Source organism: Cardiocondyla obscurior, linkage group LG14 (genome assembly GCF_019399895.1).
Source record: "Cardiocondyla obscurior isolate alpha-2009 linkage group LG14, Cobs3.1, whole genome shotgun sequence".
Taxonomy (NCBI): Eukaryota; Metazoa; Arthropoda; class Insecta; order Hymenoptera; family Formicidae; genus Cardiocondyla; species Cardiocondyla obscurior.
In genome coordinates, this window is record NC_091877.1 from 3331571 (window position 1) to 3354969 (window position 23399).

Here is a 23399-nt window from a genome sequence, read left to right on the forward strand (position 1 = left end):
TTTGAGATAATATATTTATTTCTTATTAATATGGAGTTTTCATCAACAATAACAGTGTAGCAGTAGGCGTAACAAGAGAGACGAGGTAGGTTACGAGGAACCTATCCTAATGTCGTACGCCAACAAGTCACCGCGGTCGGAAGGGATCCTCGTGGCGTCTCTGTTCCTTCGAACGAAGGTTCGTCACGTCGCCCATGCTATCCGACACCGACACCGAGCTTATCGGTCGAGAGAAGCCGGACCGCGCGATCCAGGCCGTCTCTTCTACGCGTAAAACTTGGGCGATGGCGATTTAATCCTCGAGCAAACGTTATCGCGGGGCTCACGCAATCTTATCGTACGTACTTATATACCTATTAACCCGCAACGCGACGCCCTGAGAAAACAATTTGGCCTGAGCTATAATTTGATATTCCTCACCGACAACTATTGTATCTCACCCAGTTATTTATGCTGGGAATGATTAAACCAACTACGTTCATACGTTATAAATATCCCCAAGTTACAGCTGAGGCCAGATATTAATTTATGCATTTCTCTCAGGGCGGATATAATTAATTATAATTACGGGTAAGCGCACATCTCGTTGCCGTTTGCAAGGTAAACGCCCTTGATCTCCTCTCCGTTTCTTGTCCCTCTGATCCTCGCGTAAAGCTATAATTATCGATTATTAAATGCACAAAGAGCGAAAAGTAGTAATAAGTTAAGAATGAGCCGGCACGAACCGGTCGAGGATTAAATAGTCGCCTCATGTGTTTACGGGTTCGCATTTAATAATGTGTAGCGTCGAGAAACGAGGTACGACCCATATTTTGCTTTCTGCAAGGTATACGAACGGAAGAGCCACATGCTATATTAATCTCTTACGATTAATTATTCCGTAAAGTTTAACGCGTTACGTTACGTTACGTTACATTATAGCCGGTCCCTCCTTACCAAGTGACAAATCAAGACGGTCGCATCTTGGAGCGGAAACTTATTGTTAGTCATCGCCAGTCGTAATCGCTCTCATTTCGAAAGAGCAAGCGGCAGAATCTCTCGCAAGTTTGTTTTTTTTTTTTTTTCGTCGCGATTATGCGTTTGACACGTTGAAGAGAAAACGATCACGCAACGCAATAAAATTTACTTTCATCGACGAGCAAAGTGTTATCAGAATTTAACATTCCGGCGGACCGGCAATCTCAGCTCTTAAAAGCCTGCGATGTAATTTGATAGCGGATCGTAGGAGAAAACTCACGTCGTTTCGTAAACACTTAAATAGCAATGAAGCTGGTGGAAAGGAAAGTTCTCCTGGCGATTCGCCATCGTATTTCACCGGCGAATATTACATTTCCGTTGGCTCCTTGCCGCGACGTAATTGAGATAACGGACACTTTGCGAAATCTGTTTCCGGCAGAAGCGACGGTGGGTGGAAGATAAGAATACCCGGTGCCGGTCACCGAAAATTGTGCCAAAGGGATAATAAAAAAAAATAAAAAAAAAAATAAAACTCAAGGTATCGACGAATATAGAGCGATATTCGCTTAGCGAGGTACAGCGGCATGCGAGACATTTGCATATTAATTCATCACTTAGCAGGATAGGACCCCGTTCGTTCGACGATATCAAATAGTGGTATTACTTGGCAGGATTTCAAAATCAACGTTCAAATAACAGTTCAAATTATGGCAGTGCTTCGTAGAATAATCTTATTGCCCGTTAGAGTGAGTGAATTAATACGATGCCATTAATCAACGCGATAATGATAATGATAATGAGGCGATTGACGATGAATTGATCGCGTGATCCGATAACTCAATCCGCCTTGATTGTACGGTAACCTGCGGGCTCTCCTATCGTTTGAAAATTTTATGTGTTTCGCCGACTCCTCGTCTATTCTTTCGTATAATTTTGCTTTTGTTTTGTTTCCTTTTGTTTCTCCTGTTCTCTCTCGTCGTCTATTAACGTCCACTACAGGGGCGATTTTCCCTTGCGTAGGCGATGCAATCGTGCTCGCAAGTACTCGTGGGCATCCCTCGCATCCGTCGTCGAGGACGAGATGCGCGACGAGGACGATGGAAAGTGAAGGGGCGAGTCAAAGACCGCAAGTCGGAAACTCAAAGGTGAATCGCGATTGAAAAAAGAAAAAAAAAAAAAATGCGTGGCACGTAACATCATTGCTTGTGTGTTATCGTTATAGGCCGGCAATTCCAAATACATTTATATGTATATAGATATTTTAATAATAAGTATAGCTATGTTGCAATGAGATTAGACCCTCGAAGAATACTTTTGACGGTAAACATTCGAAGAATATTTGATAAGTTATCGAACGAGAGAGCGCAGATATTTAGTGTTTAGTTTTAGAGAGCGACGGTTTGTTTCCTGAAAATCATTTCGCGACCCCGTTGTCATACGCGGAACGTCTCTTCCCTCCTTCCCACCCACTTTTCTCCCTCTGAGAATCGGTATGATCCTGTCGCGTTGTTATCGCGACGGGATTGCGATGACGTCGCGAAAGGAAATCGCTCTCGCGTAGACGACGAGCTAAATGCATTTCCGTTCTCATCTTCTCGCGCGTGTAACGATTAACAGGATCTTGTTGGCGCACAAAAAAGTAAGAGGGCTCGACCTTTAATTCAGTGCAATAGTGTTCAGAGTATCTCGCAGGACGCGTTATGTACAAGAAATTCTCAAGGGACACCTTTCCCCTCCAAGATGATACTTTTGCGAAAACGAAACAACGCGAAGGCGGAAAGTAGTAGAGAGAAGAATGAGAGGAAGTTGAAGAGAGAAAAAGAGAGAGCCCTACTGAACCAAATTACCGGCAGAACCCACACACGTGTTTACGAGGAGAGAATTACAGCTTATGTAAATTAACTTTTAATAAGTCTATCTTTGATTTCCTTAGGCGCGGGTGACTCTAAACTGGCCCCCTATACGTTTGTATTTTTTTTACTTTTTAAAATTTTTTTTTCTTTTGATCACCTTCCTGAATTAATTGCAGCATAGATTTACGCCTACGTAGTCTGCCGTGAACGCGTTTCCGTTTCAGCTCGTTAGCCTCGGCAAAGCCTACCCCGAGCGATCAACGGTACTAACGGAGACGAGCGCGGATTTCGTAGGACCGATGGAGAGAAGCGAGCGAGCTGAGCGGGCCGTTCTGCGATGCGATGCGATGCGATGCGATGCGATGCAAGGCAAGGCACCCCACGTGTGCCTTTAGTAAAACGTAGGCGGAACGCGTTATCGTTTTATCTTTCCCTTCTTTTTTTTTTCTTTTTCTTTTTTTTTTGTGCGGGCGTATGTGCGTGTATGTGTTATCGACGGGAATCTTTTAGCGCGCTCGTAACGCGAATTCTCGCTGACTGAGTCGCGCGGTACCTGGACGCGGTTGGCCCTTCTTTAGGTGCAATCATTCAGGACACTTTCATCGATTTCGGACGCGCGGCACCGGGGCGAGGCGCCGCGACGCCGCGCGTCGCGCTGACGCACGTGGCGTTACCGAGGGACAACACCCTCGGGACTACCAGCCACGACCTACTTAACGAGGACAATGACGCTCTAATTCTACCGAGGAAAAGTCTGCCCTCCCTCACCCCTCATCGGCGGCGGCGACGACGTTCCGTCCGCCGCGTTTTCCTGATGGAAAAAATAGTCGCACGTACACAATCACACCCGGAGATTTCTACTCTAAGGACTCGACGAGGAATTTTAGTTTAAGTTCTTCTGAATACAATACTCGCACTACCGAGGAGAACTATGAAACTAAATGTCTATCATACTCTATCGTACAATATAATGTAGTGAAATATTCGAGAGTACAGTACAGTACTATAGCTTTAAGTAAAGTATCTTTTTTTTTTTTTTCTTTTTGGGCGGATACGACTACTCCTCTAAGGCCTCACTCATATGAATCTTCCCGTTCTTTTTTTAAGTAATTAATTCAAATCCCCGTCTTCTTCCTTTTTTTTTTTTTTTAATTCCCCGCGCACATTCACATTCTACTATTCTAAGTTGAATAATTAATGAGACTAGACGTGAGTTTCGCCCCCCCGTTTTCATTAAGTGAATCGAAAGAATTCGATAGACGAAGATGGGAGACATGTACATCGATCAATAACAATTATTCAATTCCGATAATGTTTCATTTACAATTCCTGAATGAAATTTCGCCTATCAGTCTAATAAAATCCGTCGGAAAGGAGTCGGTAAGCTCGCCGGCCGCGTAAGGTCGGAAATTTTACCAAGTCGTCACGCAGCGAACAAGATTATCGTGTAATACCGGACCTCGGCGCTTATCTAGTTAAAATATACATTCTATTGCACATCTCGTGATGAAAGCGAACGTCTAAATTGCAAAGTTAATACTGAGACGTTTGGCACTGCTCCAGGAGGATTGTTTGCGCGATCGCGTAAGATTCGCGGCTGCGAAAAAAAGAAGATCCTCCCGTTAGGTGTTCATTTTCCCCTAAGTTATCCTGACGGGCCCGATCTCCGGTATCGAATAACCCGCGATTAACAAATGCGATTAAAGGACTTCGGTCAGAATTCCATGGGCTTCCGATCTTTACTCTCCTGGCGCGATAATTACAAGATTTAATGCATGTTATTTCGCAGTAAGTGGTCATTCTACGCCGAGAGTCCATCGAGCGAGTCTCTCTCTCTCTCTCTCTCTCTCTTCTTCCGTAGTCACAGAAATTATTTAAGTGGCAGTATGCAGTCCAATTCGACGAGATTTGATAGACTAGCGCTTCTCAACTTTTGCTACGCGTTTTCCACTTTACCTAGGGTAAGGAAGTACTCGGTATTAGAAGTTCGCCGTATTTACAATATTCGTACAGACGAAAGGATCGAAAGAACGATAATTTGTGTCTCAAGATATTTACACTTCCTAAACAGACGACTATCCTAGATCGCGCGGACTGTCCGAGTTTTTATCCACGAGCGAGACGCCCTTCCTCGTTTCGTTCGCAGCGAAAAAAGAAACGGAGATAAATAAGAGTGTATACCCGATGTTGCGTCCATAAGTCATCTTGTGTTCGTTGTATTCGCCGAGTACGTAGTTAATCGATCGCCATCGTTAGGAGTCAGTGGTGCGAACGATTGCGGATGGAGACCCGCTCAATAAACTCGGACAGACTCAACCGGCAAACGCCGTTTTTTCCTTTTTTTTTTTTTTTTTTTTCTTTTTTTTTTTTTTTTTTTTTTTTTGTTATAGTGAAACTGAGTTGGAAAACCGATAAATTTTGAAAGAATTCTATCCACTACGTGCTAAGATCTTGCGACGTCAAATCGTCGAAAATCGGAGTTGAGAAACGCTGCAGCGTACAATATTTGATACCATAGCAATCGAGAGAGACTCACCCAGGCTGCCGGTTAATGTAGAGTTAAAATGTCAACAAGAAAATATTTTAGTACTCATATGTGTCTCGCTACTTACTTAAGACATCACTACTAGAGTTTATAGCACTTTTGTTTATCCTATATTATCAATGTACGTAACAACGTATGAACAATTGAAGAGATCTGTTTCTGTCCTCTTAACCTCATCTCTCTCTCTCCCCCTTTCCCTTCTTCCACTCCAACAGCAAAGAATCATCGCCATGCATCTGGCTAGTTCTGAATTTTTCTGATAAACTGTCGGATTCCTCTACAAATTGACCTATAAATCTGATATTGCTTAAAATCAATCAAAGCCTCTCAAAGGCTCACGATCCTCCAAAAGCCGAACTGCTTCCTGAACTCTCTTTTAATACGGGGCAGTATCCTATCAAGGGGGATGCAGCTCGCGATGGTGAGCCCTGGCAGTTAAGATGGCCTTCAGCTCTGAGTCCAGCTGCTTCTTGGTTCTCTCGCTGATTCCTTGGCCACCCACCACCGGTTGAGTCAACCTCGGTGACGGTAGATCCACCATCAATTTACTGCTGTCGCGATTTTCGTGACTCCTGGCGCGTCGTATGGGTTTCTTGATGGGTAACGCTTCCTCTTGGGTCTTCTCTTCGCCCGGGGAACGACTCAAAGAAAGAGTCATTTCTTGATTTAGGGTATATGTCGAACCACGACTACCACCACCACCATTCCCACCGCCACTCCTGGTGCCTATAGCCTCCGACGACCTAGTAAGGTCAATAGTTCCGGAGCCCCACTCGCGTGACAGTTTTCTCCCGATAGCAGACGTGAGTTCGCTGTTTGGTGACAGCAGCGGACTTCTAGATGCCTGATAGCCGGCTGAATGAGGCGGTTTCAAAGTAGTAAACACCGGGAAGGATTGGCCTCGCTTGGCCGGGCTGCGAGAATATCTCGGTGTCGGCACGCCGCCACCTCCAGCAGCGGAATCACGACGAATGGTCGGCGTGCCCCCACCGATCGAATCGCTCCTAGTAGGTGCTAATGGGCGCAAATTAGCACTGCCGCCGAAGTGAGACCCGAGACGCGGCGGCGGCGAATCACCATCTCCGTGACTCAATCTCCGGCCTACCGTTTCTAACGGACTTCTCGCGCGCAAATTAGTGTTGCTGAGTGTAAATTCGCGCGGCTTCATCGGCGCATCAAGACTCACCGGCGATAATCCAAGGCGGGATGCAGACAGATTTGTCGAACTCCTACTTTTTTCTGACCGCTTATTAGGGCTTCGAGGCATCAGCGGGCTTTTACTGCGACTCCTCTCTCTATCTTTCCCTAATTTTTCATCCTTTTTCACCGCCTTAGAGTCATCAGGCTCTTCACGTACAGTCTCAATTTTCTCTTCTTGTTGTACTCTGTAAAAGAGACATTTAATATTTAGTATGATTAATTATTTGGTATTATTGCTTTCTTTTAATCTCTGATAATTTTTTCTGTTATTTTTATGCAATTAATTAATTAAAGAAAAAAAAAAAAAAAAAAATTATATATATATATATTATATAAAATTCTTTCTTGAAAAAATATTATTATCCAATTGTTCACTTTTTATATTATTTATCGGCACAGAAACTAAATACTTTGTTTCAACAAGTCAAGTTAAATTGCATTCCGTTACCTTCGAATTTCTTGAATCATCTCGAAAAACTGTGCTTTGCTTTTACGTCTGCGACGTTGTTCATGTTCCTTCTGGAACATGGAATCGTTATAGGTATTTAGAAATCAAAGTAAGCATACGTCCATAAGTTTGCAAACGTCAAATTTTAAGTAAATACAAATTTATATATATGTATGTATATAAAAAAAAAATTACATTGTTGCTGTGTATTAGTTTATCTGTATTTTAATAATTTTATCCAGATTTCGTTCGCAAACTTGTGGGTCATTTAAAAAATCAAAGACACGCACTCGTTTAACACTTTTTTGGAAGAGCGACGCGATCTGACCCTGTCGCACCGTGTGCACCAATTCGCGGGCGGCATGATGTGGCGAGACCAGCTCCACGCAATTGATAAATCTGTACAACTTCTGTGAAAAGAACATAACATTACGACTCCGCCAGATGGAATCTTCCGGTCTATGACGTAATCGTGGCAGCGTGTATTTGTAGAAGAGATGTTCTCCCATTAATATAATGGTACCAAGCACCACCCCCATTCCGAGCAGACAAAACACTCCGGCCACGGACGCGACTCCTAACGGCCTGGGTTGACCACCTGGCTCAGCATCTAACGCCGCACCCATCCCTGGTCGACCACTTAGACAAGGTAGATCGCCATACCTGGAATTAGCTCACTTTATATAAAGTGTTTACCTCGCTGTTTTACAATAATTTTTTTTTTTTTTTAACGTAGTAATAATCTTGTATAAAGATGCATAAAATATATATAATATATATAACTGATATTTATAAAATTACATATATTAAATTATTTAATACAAATATATATAATTATGTAAATAAATTGATTTTATAGAGATAAATCTTTAACGAGATAAGTAACACTCACTTATATTTTTCACGAGCAGTTCACATATTCTACGCGTCGGACTTTATTTATCACTTAATGTATTTTCGTCTAATGTAATTATCACGCTCCCGTTATCACGCAAACAAAAAGAAAGTCCGCACGCGAACAGATATTGATTATCCAATTTTTGCACTTATTTTTGCGCATCGCTCACCATTTTTCTTGTAGAATGTCCAGCAACCCGTTACTCGTGTAATTTGCTATAACTTTCGATATGCTTTCCTTCAAGGGATGCCCTCTCGTAAGTGCGATTGCATAAGTATCCTCATTGATGGTATCACCGATCTTTTGCAAGCGGCACCCGTCGTCGGTTGCCCGATAATAATCAAGAATCGGAGTATCTGCGATCAGAATGTCCAGAGTGCCGTTTCTCAATCTTTCCACACCTTCAGCGACATCCGACAAAGAATATCGAGCCATGTGAGACCATAATTCCGGATTCGCTCTTTGCACATAATATTCGGCTGCAGAAGCTCTCGGTGCCCCAACTTTTTGTGCCAACAGCTGTAATATATTGCATTAATTTTTTAAAATTTATACCTAAAGTGAGATATTAAAAGAAAATTAACATTTTTACATTAAATTTTGTTTTATCCATAAATATATTAAGTAATAGTAGAAAAATTTCATATTCTTTTAGATATTTTTCGATAAACATATTTATAAAATGCAAAGCTACTTACGCTTTTATCGTGATAATTGCTCACTGCTGAATGAAAAAACAGACCGGCGATAAGGGCAGCTATATTAGCCGTATACGAGGCCACGAAAATAACAGAAAAGCCGCCCCAAATGTTGATAAGGAACTTGTTAGGCCAAGATTTTGGCGCCTTGAAGGCCACGAGGTGGCCGCACAAAAGGCCCCACATCACCCATAGCGCAGAGGCGATGGAGAAGTTCTTGCTGCGCTGTCTGCCCCAGGGATTCAGGCCAAACGGGCTGAACCATTCGTAAAGCGCGACAGCAATCGCGGTGAAGTTCAGGGATGTGAATACGGCGATCCACAGCTCCGTGCTGAACGGAAACAAAAACGCGAACAGCGGTATCTCAGAACGTAGCTTTGGCGCTGTGAGGAAGCTCACACCGCTGAAATAATACGGCGTGGTGAAGTCCACCACTTTGGCACGATGAGTGGACACGCTCAAAGCAGCAAACGCCAATTGTGCTCGACCAGACACCAGTTCACCCATTACACCGTTCCACGTACCGTTGCGGCTGTTCCGTTTTCCAAACAGCCCGTCCTCCGCCAGATACAGATCAAAACGAAATCCGAGCTCACGCGCCACCAAAGACAGTAGATCCATACTCAGACCATAGCAGCACATTACGGCGTTACCTTGCTGACAGATAAGTCCACGTAGACAGAAACCTTCCTGCAGATTTGTAACCATGGTAAATGGCGACGCCAGCGCGGTCACAATACGATAAATCGGCATCCCAATCTTCTCGCCGCCCTGCTCGAGATACGCTGGCATGATACCGCCACCTGGCCAGATTATGGTGTCCAGGCGAACTTCCCTGCCTCCCTTGATAGTGCCGACTTTGGTCCACCTATTAAACATTAATTATATCGGTTATTCCATCTTGTAGCAATGAGTATAAATATTTTAAGATTAAGTTAAACCTTAGTTGAGTCTTATTCCCAGGAAACCTGACGGCTTGCAAGTTTAGTAACTGGAATTCTGCCTTGTCTTTAGAGATCTGTCCCATAGATTTTCTCAATTTACTCGTCAAGGTTGCAGATACATTCTCCCTCGCGTCACTCGTCATAAATTTAGCATCACGATCCGGAAAACATTCTGGAACGAAATGTTCTTTGATCTGTAAATCGCGCATACGACTCAATCTCGTTTTCGTTTCCAAAAAAGTCTCGTCCAATGCTTGCGAGGTCTCTCTCAATATTCTAGTCAATATAGTATCGCCATCCAAAATCCTGATACCGGACGGTCTAAGCGCAAGCATTCCAATCGGCATAAAACTCTTGGAATTAAGCTCCTTGTCACTCGTGAATCTTACAACGTCCTCCTCGTCGTCAAAATTGAAGCCCTTGTCCTCTCTTTTAGTCAAAACCTTCTCATCTCGCCATCTGAATTCTTGCAACCGATGTATATCGTTGGCTAGACTCGGCAGGGAATTTAGCGATGGCAATGGCTTATCATCAGAAGCAAGATTCGTCGTTCGTTCCAACAACGGTAAATTTTCGTTCGCTGCAACAGCGACACGCGAGCTATGAAGGAGATGCGAGCTAATAATGTTGGGCTCATTCGGTCGCAACTCCGCCTTCAGATCCAGCCAGAGCCACAAAAATCTCCCCGAGAGCATCTCAAACTTGCTAGCTGCACCGAGAATCTTCCGAGCGTTATTTAGATCGCAGGCCATCACCACGACTCCTCCGCTGCCGCTTTCTTCGGCTACTCGCCTTAGCCTTAATCTTAGAGTTCTGTCATTCGTCGGAAGGTGTATAATCGCGCGAGGTGTTAATATCGGCTGATTCGTTTGTAGAAGATGAGTGACGGGCAGGAGAGTAGTATCGATGAGAAGAGTAAACGCGTGCCAGTTAGCCCGATTCATCAAGGCTGCAGCTGCTGCTCCGACCTCTTTGGGGCTCGAACCTATTCGATTCTCAAATCGGCCAAGATTTCCCTGTAAAGAAAAAGTAATAATTCTTAACGTTACAAAACAAAATAATTAAAAATATTCCTAGACCCAGATATATACCTGGCGAAGGAAGTCTCTGTGTGTAAACGGCAACCACAGAGCTGGAAGATTCAAGGCGGCAGCAGCCGTAACGAGAAATCTGGCTGCCGATCCTCCCCCTATAATAAGGCTTAATACTGTTTTTCCGCCTTTGATGTCTGTACAAAATTTGTTTAACATTGACAAGGGGTATAACAAGGTATTCGTCGTCATGGATGTCATCCTGGTTTCTATGTACGACACATCCATGTCTGCGTGAAAAGATTCCAGCCTCGCTTGCTCCCATACTTTCTGTACGTCTGCCTTGAAAGAAGTCTGAGGCTGAGTGAAACATACCACTATCCGCCATGACGAGTAAGACGATCTAAGCCTGGCCTTTGCCGCTCTCAGAGACTTGGCAGCATCCGCGGTACCGGACACTGACACAGAAGTCCCTAATAAGAGGAGGATTACAACTCCAGTATAGGAGCCAGGCATCTTCCTCAATTTTCCCTATACTCCCCTTCCTCTTTTTCTACTTAACTTTTTTCATATACATTGCTGAAGCGTGGGCCTAATCTGTAAAAAAATTATATCTACGTTAAGAAATATTTTTATGTCATCAATATACATGTACAATAGATACGTAATTGACACATATGACAGATAAATCTAGGTTAACGTATGTATGTTGAAATATTCGTCAGAACATTAATTATCGTGTGCAAGATACAACTAATTTCAAATTATTTTCAAGTTGTACTTTGTAAAGAATTTATTCAGCACAAGATACTTGTAATTATATATCTTGTGTTATGTTACAAGTAGTAGATATATACATATATACATATATATATATGTATATATGTATGTATATGTATGTATGTATAATGAGAAAAAATACTTCATCTTCGTATGTGCTGCGAAGAGAATGTGATCAATTTATTAATATCAACAACCGATATATACAAGATTAATAACAATATCATTCACCTGCCAGGGTAGTTACCCTGTTCTACTTTCTTTTTTTTTTTTACGAGTACCGCGATAACGCTCTCGATACAAACAGACATATAAATTTATGTATTCACGCCGTCGGCGTACACTTTTGACGAGAGAGAGAGATTCAAAATCACATTCTACAAACTGTAAATCCGTACGCGTTTCGAAGATGCACAAAACAGAGACGACCTTACCTCTTGACGGAAGGGATAGAAGGTCGCGCGACTGGTGGGGGTTTAAGAAGAGCAGAGCAGAGATCGTCTTTTGGCCACCGCCGCATAATAGCTGTTCGGGTAAACCGTGTCAATCGTCGCGAGGCACTCGGTCAATTGGTCGGTGCTGAGGACACGGATAATCAGCCACCCCGTCACTTGTCCACCCCCGGACAATCTGCCCCGTGCGTAACGGCCATTTTCGCGAGAGCAGCCCCTCCCTTTAAATTTCACTCCTGTGGCATCCTGTGGTCCACACGAGCGCGCTCGTGGCATACTCATATATCGCGACCTGTCTCTCTCTCTCTCTCTCTTGTGTGTGTGTGCGCGCGCGCTCGCGCTCGTACGTGTGTCCTTGCTTGTATCGGCGACACCTCCGACAATGCCACTAACACTCGTGGATTTTGCTGACGCCCGTTATAAATGTCCCTCGCAGTCTTCTATGAATTAAAAAAGAACAGGGTTTCTTGCGCTTCTCTTAATACAAAGTGTCCCGGAAATCACGATCCGATTTTCCACTCCTCGCTCTCGGGATTATTCGATTCTTTTCTTCAATAAAATGAGGAAAATAATTTCAAATTATCGTGAGAGGATGATGATTAAAGATGTTACATACATGGGAAGGCTGAAAAATAAAAATAATGTAAATGAAAACTTTAAGGATTCACCTGGGAATATTGAGAATGTATAGGTACTCGATTTTTATTTCACAGGTTTAATTTGGACAACTTTCCAACTAATAAAATAAATATACCATTAAAGTTGAATGAGATTTGTTTTGGAACTGTCGTTGAAATTTAGTTACTAAAGCTAAAATATGTTGAAGCAATAATCTTGAATTTTATTTAAAGGAAACTCTCCGTTTTTGTGTAATTAATTAAAAAATTTCCTTACATTGAAATTAAAACTAAAATTATTTGTATTACGATGTAGAAATAAATTTATGTTATTTATAAATAAATACTTAAATGTCTTTGTATAAGCTTCATTCGTCTATAATAATTAAATAACAAAAAGATATTACATAAATTCAATATAATTCAACATATATTACTTTCACTAATTCCATTTAGAATTAAAATAATGGTAATGTATATGTAAAATAAGGTATGACGTACAAAACTCCTTACATACAGCAATCCTCGAATTTTCAGTAGACAATAGTCCAAAGTTCTTTTCGGCCAGAAAATAGCTTCGTATATTTGGGATCCTTTTAATGTACATTTGCATTATATACATATATGTATGTTACGCCGCTCTGTCATAATTGGGAGCATTTTAACTAGGTTTACAAGGCATTGAAACAATAAGGAGACATGTCCCGAAGCCCCTGCTTCACCGAACTTGTTGTCACCTCCGAAAACTTCCTCTCTCACTTTTTTTTCTTTTCTCTTTTTCACCCCCTGTCTTTCTCTCTACGGCTAAAATAATGTAATCGGAATGCAATTACATGGATGCAGTTACCTCACAGATAATGAAATTTCTGCTCCACCTTTAGCTCTCCTTTCGCTAGGTAATTTATTACAGACAGATTTTTGATAACAGATAACGTTGATTAAAATTAGCTAAATAGATTTTGCTGTGACGTATCATTTTCGAAAGTACTCCATGCATTATTCAACTCCATGAAAATCAACTTTGCTATATTTTCATTTGCGGTGCCCGCTTGCTGCAACACAAAAATAAATCCATTAAATGTTTTCTCTTAAATAAAAAAATTATCACAAAATTATTTAAATAATAAAATTAATTTTCGTAATATCAAGTATAACGATATTCATATTTCTCTTCGCCTTCGATTTATTGCTTGCACTATTATTACAATATTATTAACATTTAAATGTGTTAATATCTACTAGAAAATGAAAAAGATATTAATGTCTTGTGAATAATAAAGAAAATAATAATATACGGTGAAAGAAGAAGGATCTGAGCAGCGATATTTGACGAGATTGTCGAAAATACCTTGTCTGGATGTACAGCTAAGCAAGCTTTTCTATAGGCTTTTTTAACGTCCGCAGTCGTGACCAGTTGATGCATTTCGCAACGCTGCCACCTGTCAGCCTCCGGCCACAGAACCGTGTGCAACGAGCAGAGTAAGGCCCGTAAATTTCCTTTTTTCCCCTCTGTCCACTCAGCAATTTTTAATCTATCGGGATCCATTGACTTAGCTGCTTCCACTTTTCGCATCTGATTTATTGTCTTCGGGCTATCCTTATCCGTCTTACGCGAGCTGAAGAAATTGTAACCCTGGCTCCCGAGCAAATCCTCGAACGCATCGCCGCTCGTTTTCTCTTTCGCTTTACCGCTTAACGTGTCCGAGGTGCCGCTGCCCGCGCCATTCATCTCATTGGTTGTTGCGTTAGATTTGTGCATCGTGTTCGGACTGGAATGAATCGGCGTACTTGCAGGCGCCGGGCTCGCCGATCGTGGAGTATTCGAGTTCCTCGGGGTGCCGTTCCAACTACCTGTGAGACCGCCGCCTAACGATCCAGCCAAATTAGCGAATGGATCTTTGTTAGCCTGAGCAGCGAAATTCGGCACGCTGGCATTTCGCGGGAAAGTTTCCTCGGAATTTGAGGATTTCATAGCATTTGAGTTCGCGTTCCCCGTCGCAAAACTGCCGAGAAGATTGCCCGAGGCGTTTCCGCCTAGCGGATCAAACATGAAATTGTTCGACGCTGTCTGATTTTGCCCGAATAACAAATCGTTCATATTCAGATTACTGTTGTTGTTTTTTGTCGCAGAATTGTCATGTCCAAATAATAAATCAGTCGGGGCGTTATTATTAATTAAAGGTATTGAATTGGCGGTCTCGGCCTGCGGTGCCGACATGCCAAATCCGCCCAAGAGATCGCTTTCATTTTGACTAGAACTAGAAAAGATATCTAATCCTGGATTTGCCGCCGCGGTGGCGGGAGTATTTGAGGTATTATCGGTATTGTCCGGCATGCCAAGATTTAACAAATCAGCCTCTTGAAAGCTGCTTTCTTCGATCTTGTTTGGCTCTTCGTCTTTTGGCTGTTCCGGTTGAGGTTGAGGTTGAGGTTGAGATTGAGGTTGAGGTTGCGGCCTTGCTTCATGTTGTGAAACCTCATCGGTTTCACTCGATGGTATTTTTTGAATCTACAATAATATCAATTAACATAAATTATAAACAGCTTTCAAGTATTTTTTATTTCTTAACATTAAAAATATTACTATAACATTTATAAGTAATAATAACAATTAATGTGTTTTAACCTCTTCCTGATGAGAAGCTGTTCTAAAGTTCTCCAAAGTTTCTTCCATTTCCAGCGTTGAGCCAAATAATGCATCCGGTGCAGGAGTAATACACGTTTCTGCTTCCCACGGTGACGGCACTCTCGACATTTTCGCATTTTCCTCACCTATCATGACGTTCAACACAACGCGGAATTTGCCGCCAATCTCGGGAGCGTCGTCTAAGTCACGTTTTTCAAACGTCAAGGCGCTCTCGGTAATGGGTACGTAACCAGTATGAAAGTGCAGCGAAGCAATTTTAATCCCAATCACCCGGCCAAGCTGCTGTCTGGCGTGGTGTATCACTAGAGTAACGTCACCGCGCACAGCCGCGTCTCCTAGAATCAGACAGACTTTACCTTCCATCATTCCAAATAGCTTCATTTCCTCGTAGACGGCCTTTTTTGTCGTAAAGACCAGCGCGCCGTTACTGTAAATCTCTATGTACGGTCGGCAACCGTCCTTTGCTCTAGTAAACAACGGCACCGGTTGTATGATAACGGAGCGGAGAACCAACGGCTTCGTGTGTGGAGGCCGACCACTCCTGAGTAAGCTCATATAATTAATACTGCGCAATTCTGAGGCTTGCAAATGCGGTGGCTGGCAACGTCTCGTCGTGAACAGAGCGATTGCCTCGTCGCTAGTGATCAGAGCCCTAGAGTAGATCAGTAGAGTGCACGCCACTGTAGCGCTTGCCCGATACCCGTCCTGAAAAAATTAATTAGCATAATAATCGCGTTAAACAATTATTTAAATTACGCGATTTGTATTACAATATACTTACGGTACAGTACAGCACTACCACGTGATTAAAATCCGCACTTAGATATTGATAGATATCTTGACAGATTTGATACAGAGCAAACAGCATAGGTGCATTCGATTCCGGAGTAGCGTAAGCAAACGAGCAATCGATATGCCTGCCGGGAAGTCGCGCGACGTTTGGCCGGCCACGAGACAGATTGTAGAGTTGAATTTTTGCGGGCGGAGGATGCCTGGCATGGAGAAAGGCTCTCACGTCCTCCACATGATTAGCTCGATAGGCGGATTCGATACCGTCGGCTGGATACGGCATAACGAGTATACGCGACGTCAGATAACTCGCGTCTAGTTCTGTCCTGGCCATACTCTGTTGAACGGTATGCATCACCTTGCTCGAGGTATCTTTTAAATTGCGTAAAATACTGCCGGCGCCGCCTCTGAGCGAATTGAATAGGCCAGTTGTACTCTGAGGCGGAGGGACTTTAGATACCGTCGTCTGCACGGGTGCTGGTCTTGGTGGTGGTGGCGGCATCGTTCCCGGCGCGGTGGAACGAGGCACGGACGTTGGTGGAACGCTCGACGGTGGCGGCGGCGGCGGTGGCGTTGGACGTGGGGGTGGCGATGGTTTCATCGTGATTTCAATCCGCGGTGGTTCTCTGAGATCAAAGTCGTTCGATTCGGCGATTGCTGCTAAACGTTCTAAGAGTTGTGCCGTCGTCAACCTTTGTATCGGAGAGACTTGCAGACATCCTTTCACCAGATCGTGAAGACACGCATACTTTGGATTAGGTGGTAATGGTGGATACTTGCCGTTCACAATTGCCAATTTGTTACCTGTATAATAAAAAATACTTGAATAAACACTGTTATCGCGTGATAAAATCGCTAGTTTTTCTAAAATTGATATCGGCTATTATAGCGAAAAATATAAAACGGCATAAGATTTTTTTTTTTTTTTTTTCTTATTTCAACAAATTTTACCTATTCTCGAAAGAGTTTCCGTTTACTATGAGACATCCTGTATATTCAATATCAATTATACAATCTGTACGCTCTAATTAATTGGATATTTAGCAAATCTGTAATTATCTTACCTTCTGGGAAAGGATGTCTTAATGTAATCAAAGAATATAATATACATCCTAAAGCCCAACAATCTACTGGAGGCCCTATAGGTTCATTGTTCCACGTATCCATCATTTCCGGAGCGCGATACATGGGGGTTGTATACTTGGCCATCTGATCTTCTAGAGTAGCACGTTTTTGAGCATTCCATGACGGATCCGGTAATATTTGCTGAGTCGAGGTGCTACCAAAGTCGCAAAGTTTCACAAGGCCGTCTCTGCCGAGTAAAAAGTTTTCCAGCTTGATGTCTCGATGCACAAACGGTTCTGGTTGTTGACTGTGCATGTGATGCACCGCTCGTGTCGCTTGATAGGCAATTTTGCATACTTGGGCGAGAGTTAACGTATTTGCGGATACGCTCCTCAGTATATCCGCTAAGGTACCGCCGGGACATAACTCGGTGACAACCAGGTATTCGTATCCCTTACGTTCCTCTCGTTCCAATCTTTGAGCATATAAGAACTGAATAACGTTTGGATGATTCGACAGTTTCTTCAACGTATCTATCTCTTGTACAACGACTCTGTTTGCATCTTCATCGACGGCGATAAGTTTCTGATAAAAATTAATTTCGTTTTGTACAATATTACGATTTTATATATATATATATATCGTAAAATAAGTATATTTACCTTAAGTGCATATTCTTTTCCCGTAGCGATATCTTCCACTGCAAACACCAGTGCCCATCCACCTGTTGATACGATGTTTGCCACAAATTATCTAAATATTAATAATGATGTATAATTCGATTACGAGAACAACTACACCTCTAATTTAAATTTTTCATATCTAGCGTACAAATAGTTGCCATTTCTTGTGTACATAATTAAATAACGTACGTATATTTTACAGAGTAATTTAAACAATAACATTTAAAAAACTCAAGTTAAACTATAATTTTTTTTTTAAACTCTCTGTTAAATCGATTACTTACGTGTCATGCGATACAAATTTCATCTATCATTGCGAAATTGAGAATGTATAAGGCGATTGGACAAGAGCAAGCTATATTAATACAATCAATAGATTCTAAATATAATTAGAAAAGAATCTAGACTTTGCAGCGCTTTCATAAAGAAGCGAGCGAAATCGTTTACATCCTGAAACTCGCGTCAAACGGTCATTTAATATAGATAATGAAATTTAAACCAGTGGGTAGTGAACGTGTGCGATAGAAAAGGAGAGATATGGTAACATCAGAACAGATTGTTCGCAACGTGTCTGGCCGCGTGTCAAAACAGACGTACGTTTGACACATGACAGCGGGGCAGATGTCACGCAAAATCTCCTTCTTTTCTCTTCTCCCCTTTCGCGCTCCTAATCGTTCGGCTTTTATTTTCGCGACAAGAAAAAAAAAAAACCTGCCGACCTCGTCCAGCTCTAATCACGGATAGGTGGATAGGTGGTACCGCGTCGAAGAGAGACAAGATCTGACAGCACCTAGATCTCCGTGCCAGCCGGAGATACGATCCGATAGACTCACCCTCGGCGATCAGTCGTGTCACCCGCAGCTTCACATTGTTGATGTCCAAGGTTTGGCCGATGTACTCGTTGGCGGCGACGCTGCCGTTCAGGTATCCGAGCGCGGACCTTAGGTAATCCGACATATTTCCCCTGGACCTGCCTCGGTGGGCACCCCCCGCGGATAGCCCACACTCTCACAGTCGCGTCGTTGCGGACAGCCGACACCGTGCGGCCATATTGGAACGTCGTCGCCGCACGAGCACAGGGCGCACACGGCTCGGCGCAACCTGGCGCAATCGCAAACCGCAACAGTTGACACTTCGGAGAGTTGCAGCTTCGGTGGCTAACTTGACGCACCTCCAAAGTGCGATCGCACGAGAGCGATTTAATGACCGAGATTGCTGCAAATGAGATATTTCTAATTGCACGCGTTATTTCTTAGCACATTTGCATGTGTTATGGTAAATGTATCGATTTTACTGGATTTGAAAAGAAACATAATTTTTTTTTTTTTTTTCGTAAAAGGTTATAAACCTTTCCGCTCCGATCGAAGAGAAACGCGTCGGTCGACTGCAACACAGATTGTGAAACCGTCGTCCTCACGATTTTTATACTTTTAACTCCTCTCTATTCCGACACACTTACTCACGCGGCGTGCAATCGTTATTCTTTCCAAGAAGATATTGCATTTGTTACGGACGGAAGAACAAAGGCGGCGTTCGAACGCTTTTGAGTAGCCCAAAGAACATTCTAAAGAGGAGATTGGATTTTTATTCATTAAATCAAGTATATTTCTTTGAATATTTTTACCAAATTAATGTCTCTGTTTTTAGGAATGATTGAAATAATCTTTATTTGAATTTAATACTTTCTATCTTTTAAATTAAAAAACGAAAAGAATTAGTGTCGATTTGCAGCCTAAAAAGAGATATACATATATGTTTACATACGCGTAGATGTGCTATTTTTGCGCATAATCTCGTGTAAAAATACTCAGTTTATTAAATATCACGTTTTTTCACTTGTGTGGAATCTTATTTTTATTTACTGCAAGATATTTGTACCACTGTTTTTCGTTGTAATAATTTTTTTCTTTTAAATTTAAGAAGACCATCAATTTTCAAAGATGTCAGAAGCAGTAAAGTTTACAAAATTAAAAACAACAACAGACCCAACATTTTGGGCAAAATTTGCTGAATTGAAAATAGACAAGTTAAAACTGGATGAGGAGTCCAAGATACATTTATGGGGAAGTTTTTCTCTTCAACCAAGAGATGAAGGAAGAACTAATCCATTAATGCTGGATTGTACATCGTTCAACGAGTAAGTGTCACATAAATGTGAAAAGATAATTCATATTTTTTTAAATTAAAAATAAATTATATTTTGAAATGTAACTTATATATATAGTTTAACATCAGTTGTTAATTATTAATTCTACATTGATATAATAAGATAAGCTCCATTTAGATGAGTTTCAGACATTTGGAGGGAACTAGTCATAACGATGGGATAGCCTGCAATGGATATATGATTAACACAAATACCTATGAAGCATTTAGACAGATAAATCCAGAGAAGTTTATTGATACAATAGGCCAATGTGTTATCGAGAGTATTAAAGATGGTTCAGCTTTGCAGGAACCATGGCGGCTCTCAGTATTTTTAATATTTGCATACTCGGATCTCAAAAAGTATAAATTTCACTATTGGGTCGCGCATCCAGCTCCTTTTTCATTGCCTGGAATTTATTCAATTGCACCAATGAAATTTCTATCTAGTGAATTTACACCTAGTCAAATAAATAAATTACATACAAGTTTTCTTCAGCTGGATGCAAGAACAAGGAATTTCTTTACAGTTTTTGTGTCAAAGGATGCTGATTTAAGTGTTGATAATTTGTTGAAAGGAATATTACATATAAATGAAAGAAATTTACAACAGGTATAGTATCAATTAATTTCATTGCCTTTTAATTTTATATTATATATAAAAAAATTATTTATTATATTTGTTATTTATCAGTAATAAATTCAATCGTTAATATTATTAGGTAATGGATGAAGTATACTTTGCATTTTATGATCCTTGCACAAGTGTGGAACCTGGATGGCCCTTACGAAATCTTTTGTGCTTATTATATAAGCACTGCCCTTCATTCTGCTTGACAAACAATGTCAAAATCTTATCTATAAGAAGTAATAAAATGGAGAGTGCAATTATATTAACACTTAGAATTAAAGAAGACATGAAAAGTACAAAAGATATTTCTGAAGAACATTTAGTAGGTTGGGAAGCTAACATTAATGGAAAAATGGGTCCTAACATCATAGATTTATCAAGCATTATAGATCCTATCAAGTAAGTTGAAATTTTCCATATTTGCTAATAATACCTCGGTTAATGTAATCTACATGGTGAAGAAGGTTTATGAGATGCTATTTATTTAATTTATTTGTTATATTAGATTATCAGACAGAGCAATCAATTTAAATCTGAAATTGATGAAATGGCGCCTTGTTCCTGATCTAAATTTAGAAAAGATCAGTAATCTGCGATGTCTTTTATTGGGTGCTGGGACATTAGGATGTTCCGTGGCGAGAGTACTTCTTGGATGGGGTATCAATAATATGACACTTGTAGATAGTTCTACAGTATCTCATAGCAATACAGTGCGTCAAAGTTTATATACGCACGAAGACGCGATGCATCGTCGATATAAAGCACATGCCGCAAAAGACGCTTTACTTAGGATACGTCCTAGTATGGTAAATATAGGTGTATTAAATTTGTGTCGTAAGACGCCATTCTATTTAAGAAATTAATCAAATTAATTATGGTGCTGTAGAATGTGGAAGGTGTGGTTTTACATATTCCCATGCCTGGTCATGTAGTTGGTCAAAGTATGATGGAGACGACCAGAGAAGCTGTGAACAAATTGCAGGAACTTGTAAACAGCCACGATGTGGTATTTTTACTTTTGGATTCGCGAGAAGCCAGATGGCTGCCAACACTTATGTGCGCTGCGACAAATAAAATTGCTATTAACGCCGCTTTGGGATTTGATTCATATACAGTACAACGGCACGGCACACGCATTCTTTCCGATTCTGACTCGCCTAAGATAACCGTACAGAATCCCGCAGGGCAAGATCTTGGATGTTACTTTTGTAATGACGTAACGCAACCGGGAAACGTTAGTATATTATTTCATTTTAACGTCGTGCTAGAGTTTAAAAAAAAAAAAATATATATATATATATATAAATAAAGTAATTTATAATATAAAAAGTATGATTTAATCTTTGATTGTTGTTTTTATCTTGATTATAGTCTCAAATTGATAGAACGCTCGACTTGCAATGTACCGTAAGTCGGCCGGGTTTGTCTCAAATTGCTGCGGGTTTGGCGGTTGAATTACTTATAGCGATAACGCAACATCCTCAAGGGTAAGCAAAATTTAAATTTAATTGTTTGTATTTTTATATAAACGATCTGATTCAACTGTATAATTTTTAGAATTTTAGCCAAGGCGCTTATGAATACAGACGATTGTCAAGAAAATACCAACAATCCATTGATAGGATTATTAGGTGGCGTACCTCATACAATACGCGGTTCACTTTGGGGCCACGAAATGAAACTGACTGTTACACATAGATCCCCATTTTGTACAGCTTGCTCGACGCCCTTAATCAAGGAATATCAACAACGTGATTTTGCTTTCGTTCTTGATTCTTGCAACACACCAAATTATCTCGAAAAGTTATCAGGACTTGAAGAAATATTGAAAAGATCTGATTTGGATGAGGTATATAACAAAAGTTTTAAACAATTAAATGTATTGGCACATCTAAAGCATTTACAAAACAGCAGATGTATCTTTGTATATTTCAACTATCATTTTTTTATAGAATGGTTGCAAATTGATTCAAAACCTAATAATAATTAAGAACTAATATTTTTTAATTGCTTTACATTTGCTAAAATACTCAATAATTTATTATTTTACATATATTTTTTAATTTTCAGTTATGTTATACAATCGATACTTCAAGCGACGATGAGAAATTATAAAAATACGATAATTTAAATAATGCAAGCAAAATGATAAAATGCTTACCACAAAATAAATATATCTGTCAATTTTAGATATCAAATATCTAAAAAGCTTGCACAATTTTTATACAATATATTTGATGTGGGATGCCGTTTTGGAGAGGAGAAAGCGTTTTTGAACAAATCAAAGTTTATAAGTTTGTATAAAATCAAAAGCTTTTGGTGAAAATTGTTAATACAAAAAAAGATATATGTTTATAAATGACAAAGAAATTTTTTTTCTATATGCTTTTTGTACAATTGTTCATATTTTACTTAAAATTTATTACATACATATTATGTACATCTGTAACGTATAATTTTATTTTTGAAATTTGAGTTTTAATTTTTATATCGTAAGTGAAAATGATACATTCTTATGAAATAGCAAGTTCTTCATTTTACAAGTGCTAATTTTAAAAAGTTTAATAGTTTTTAATTTTACAATTAAAGAAATACAAACTCTATGTTTTAATAAGATATAAAACTATAAGTATGTCATCAGGCGTTAATGTTAGAAGATAATAGAAATTAAAAATCTCTATTCGATGTTAAAAAAATCTATGGATATATCTACTTTGTTTTACAACATCTTACTTGTCTATTAAATTTCCATGTGTTTTATATATGTATAATGTATCTATTAATAAAAATACCTGTAAACTTTTAATTTAAAGTAACACGTAGAAAAGTTTAAAAGTTTTAGGTATTCTTTATAAATGTTTGTGGATTGCATTTTTAAATTAGTCATATAAAATTAACATTATTTTTATTAATTACTACACAATTATATATGATTACAGTATTATATGTTTAATAATAATAATAATAATATTACATTATTGTATTAAATATTAGCAAAATATATCGTTTTAAATTT

General features: G+C 40.2%; 3 protein-coding genes across 7 annotated transcripts; 1 reads left to right on the forward strand and 2 right to left on the reverse strand.

Annotated features, from left to right (window-relative positions):
- LOC139107982 (uncharacterized) lies at window positions 1-12403 on the reverse strand. 2 transcript variants are annotated; one of them, XM_070665908.1, is made up of 8 exons: window positions 11789-12403; window positions 10635-11171; window positions 9541-10559; window positions 8600-9467; window positions 8071-8420; window positions 7294-7666; window positions 7004-7074; window positions 1-6740 (listed from the first exon to the last, which is right to left on the reverse strand). In XM_070665908.1, exons 2-8 carry the CDS (start codon window positions 11088-11090, stop codon window positions 5753-5755), a joined length of 4125 nt encoding a protein of 1374 aa, XP_070522009.1. In that variant the 5' UTR covers window positions 11091-11171; window positions 11789-12403; the 3' UTR covers window positions 1-5752. The 2 variants fall into 2 exon arrangements, with proteins under 2 accessions (XP_070522009.1, XP_070522010.1); XM_070665909.1 differs by having other exon boundaries at window positions 11586-12403.
- Window positions 12404-12977: 574 nt separating this feature from the next.
- Aux (cyclin-G-associated kinase) lies at window positions 12978-18666 on the reverse strand. Its single transcript, XM_070665911.1, has 7 exons — window positions 18441-18666; window positions 17587-17648; window positions 16924-17509; window positions 15852-16663; window positions 15050-15775; window positions 13772-14932; window positions 12978-13475 (listed from the first exon to the last, which is right to left on the reverse strand). The coding sequence occupies exons 1-7, from the start codon at window positions 18562-18564 to the stop codon at window positions 13368-13370; spliced, it is 3579 nt and encodes a 1192-aa protein (XP_070522012.1). The 5' UTR covers window positions 18565-18666; the 3' UTR covers window positions 12978-13367.
- A 76-nt stretch (window positions 18667-18742) lies between these two features.
- Atg7 (Autophagy-related 7) lies at window positions 18743-23189 on the forward strand. Of its 4 annotated transcripts, none has more exons than XM_070665914.1 (9): window positions 18743-18882; window positions 19531-19744; window positions 19903-20365; window positions 20475-20782; window positions 20889-21189; window positions 21270-21617; window positions 21755-21870; window positions 21941-22232; window positions 22454-23189. In XM_070665914.1, exons 1-9 carry the CDS (start codon window positions 18873-18875, stop codon window positions 22496-22498), a joined length of 2097 nt encoding a protein of 698 aa, XP_070522015.1. In that variant the 5' UTR covers window positions 18743-18872; the 3' UTR covers window positions 22499-23189. The 4 variants fall into 4 exon arrangements, with proteins under 4 accessions (XP_070522015.1, XP_070522014.1, XP_070522016.1 ...); XM_070665913.1 differs by having other exon boundaries at window positions 18750-18882; window positions 19528-19744; XM_070665915.1 differs by having other exon boundaries at window positions 18769-19207; window positions 19528-19744.
- Window positions 23190-23399: the final 210 nt, after the last annotated feature.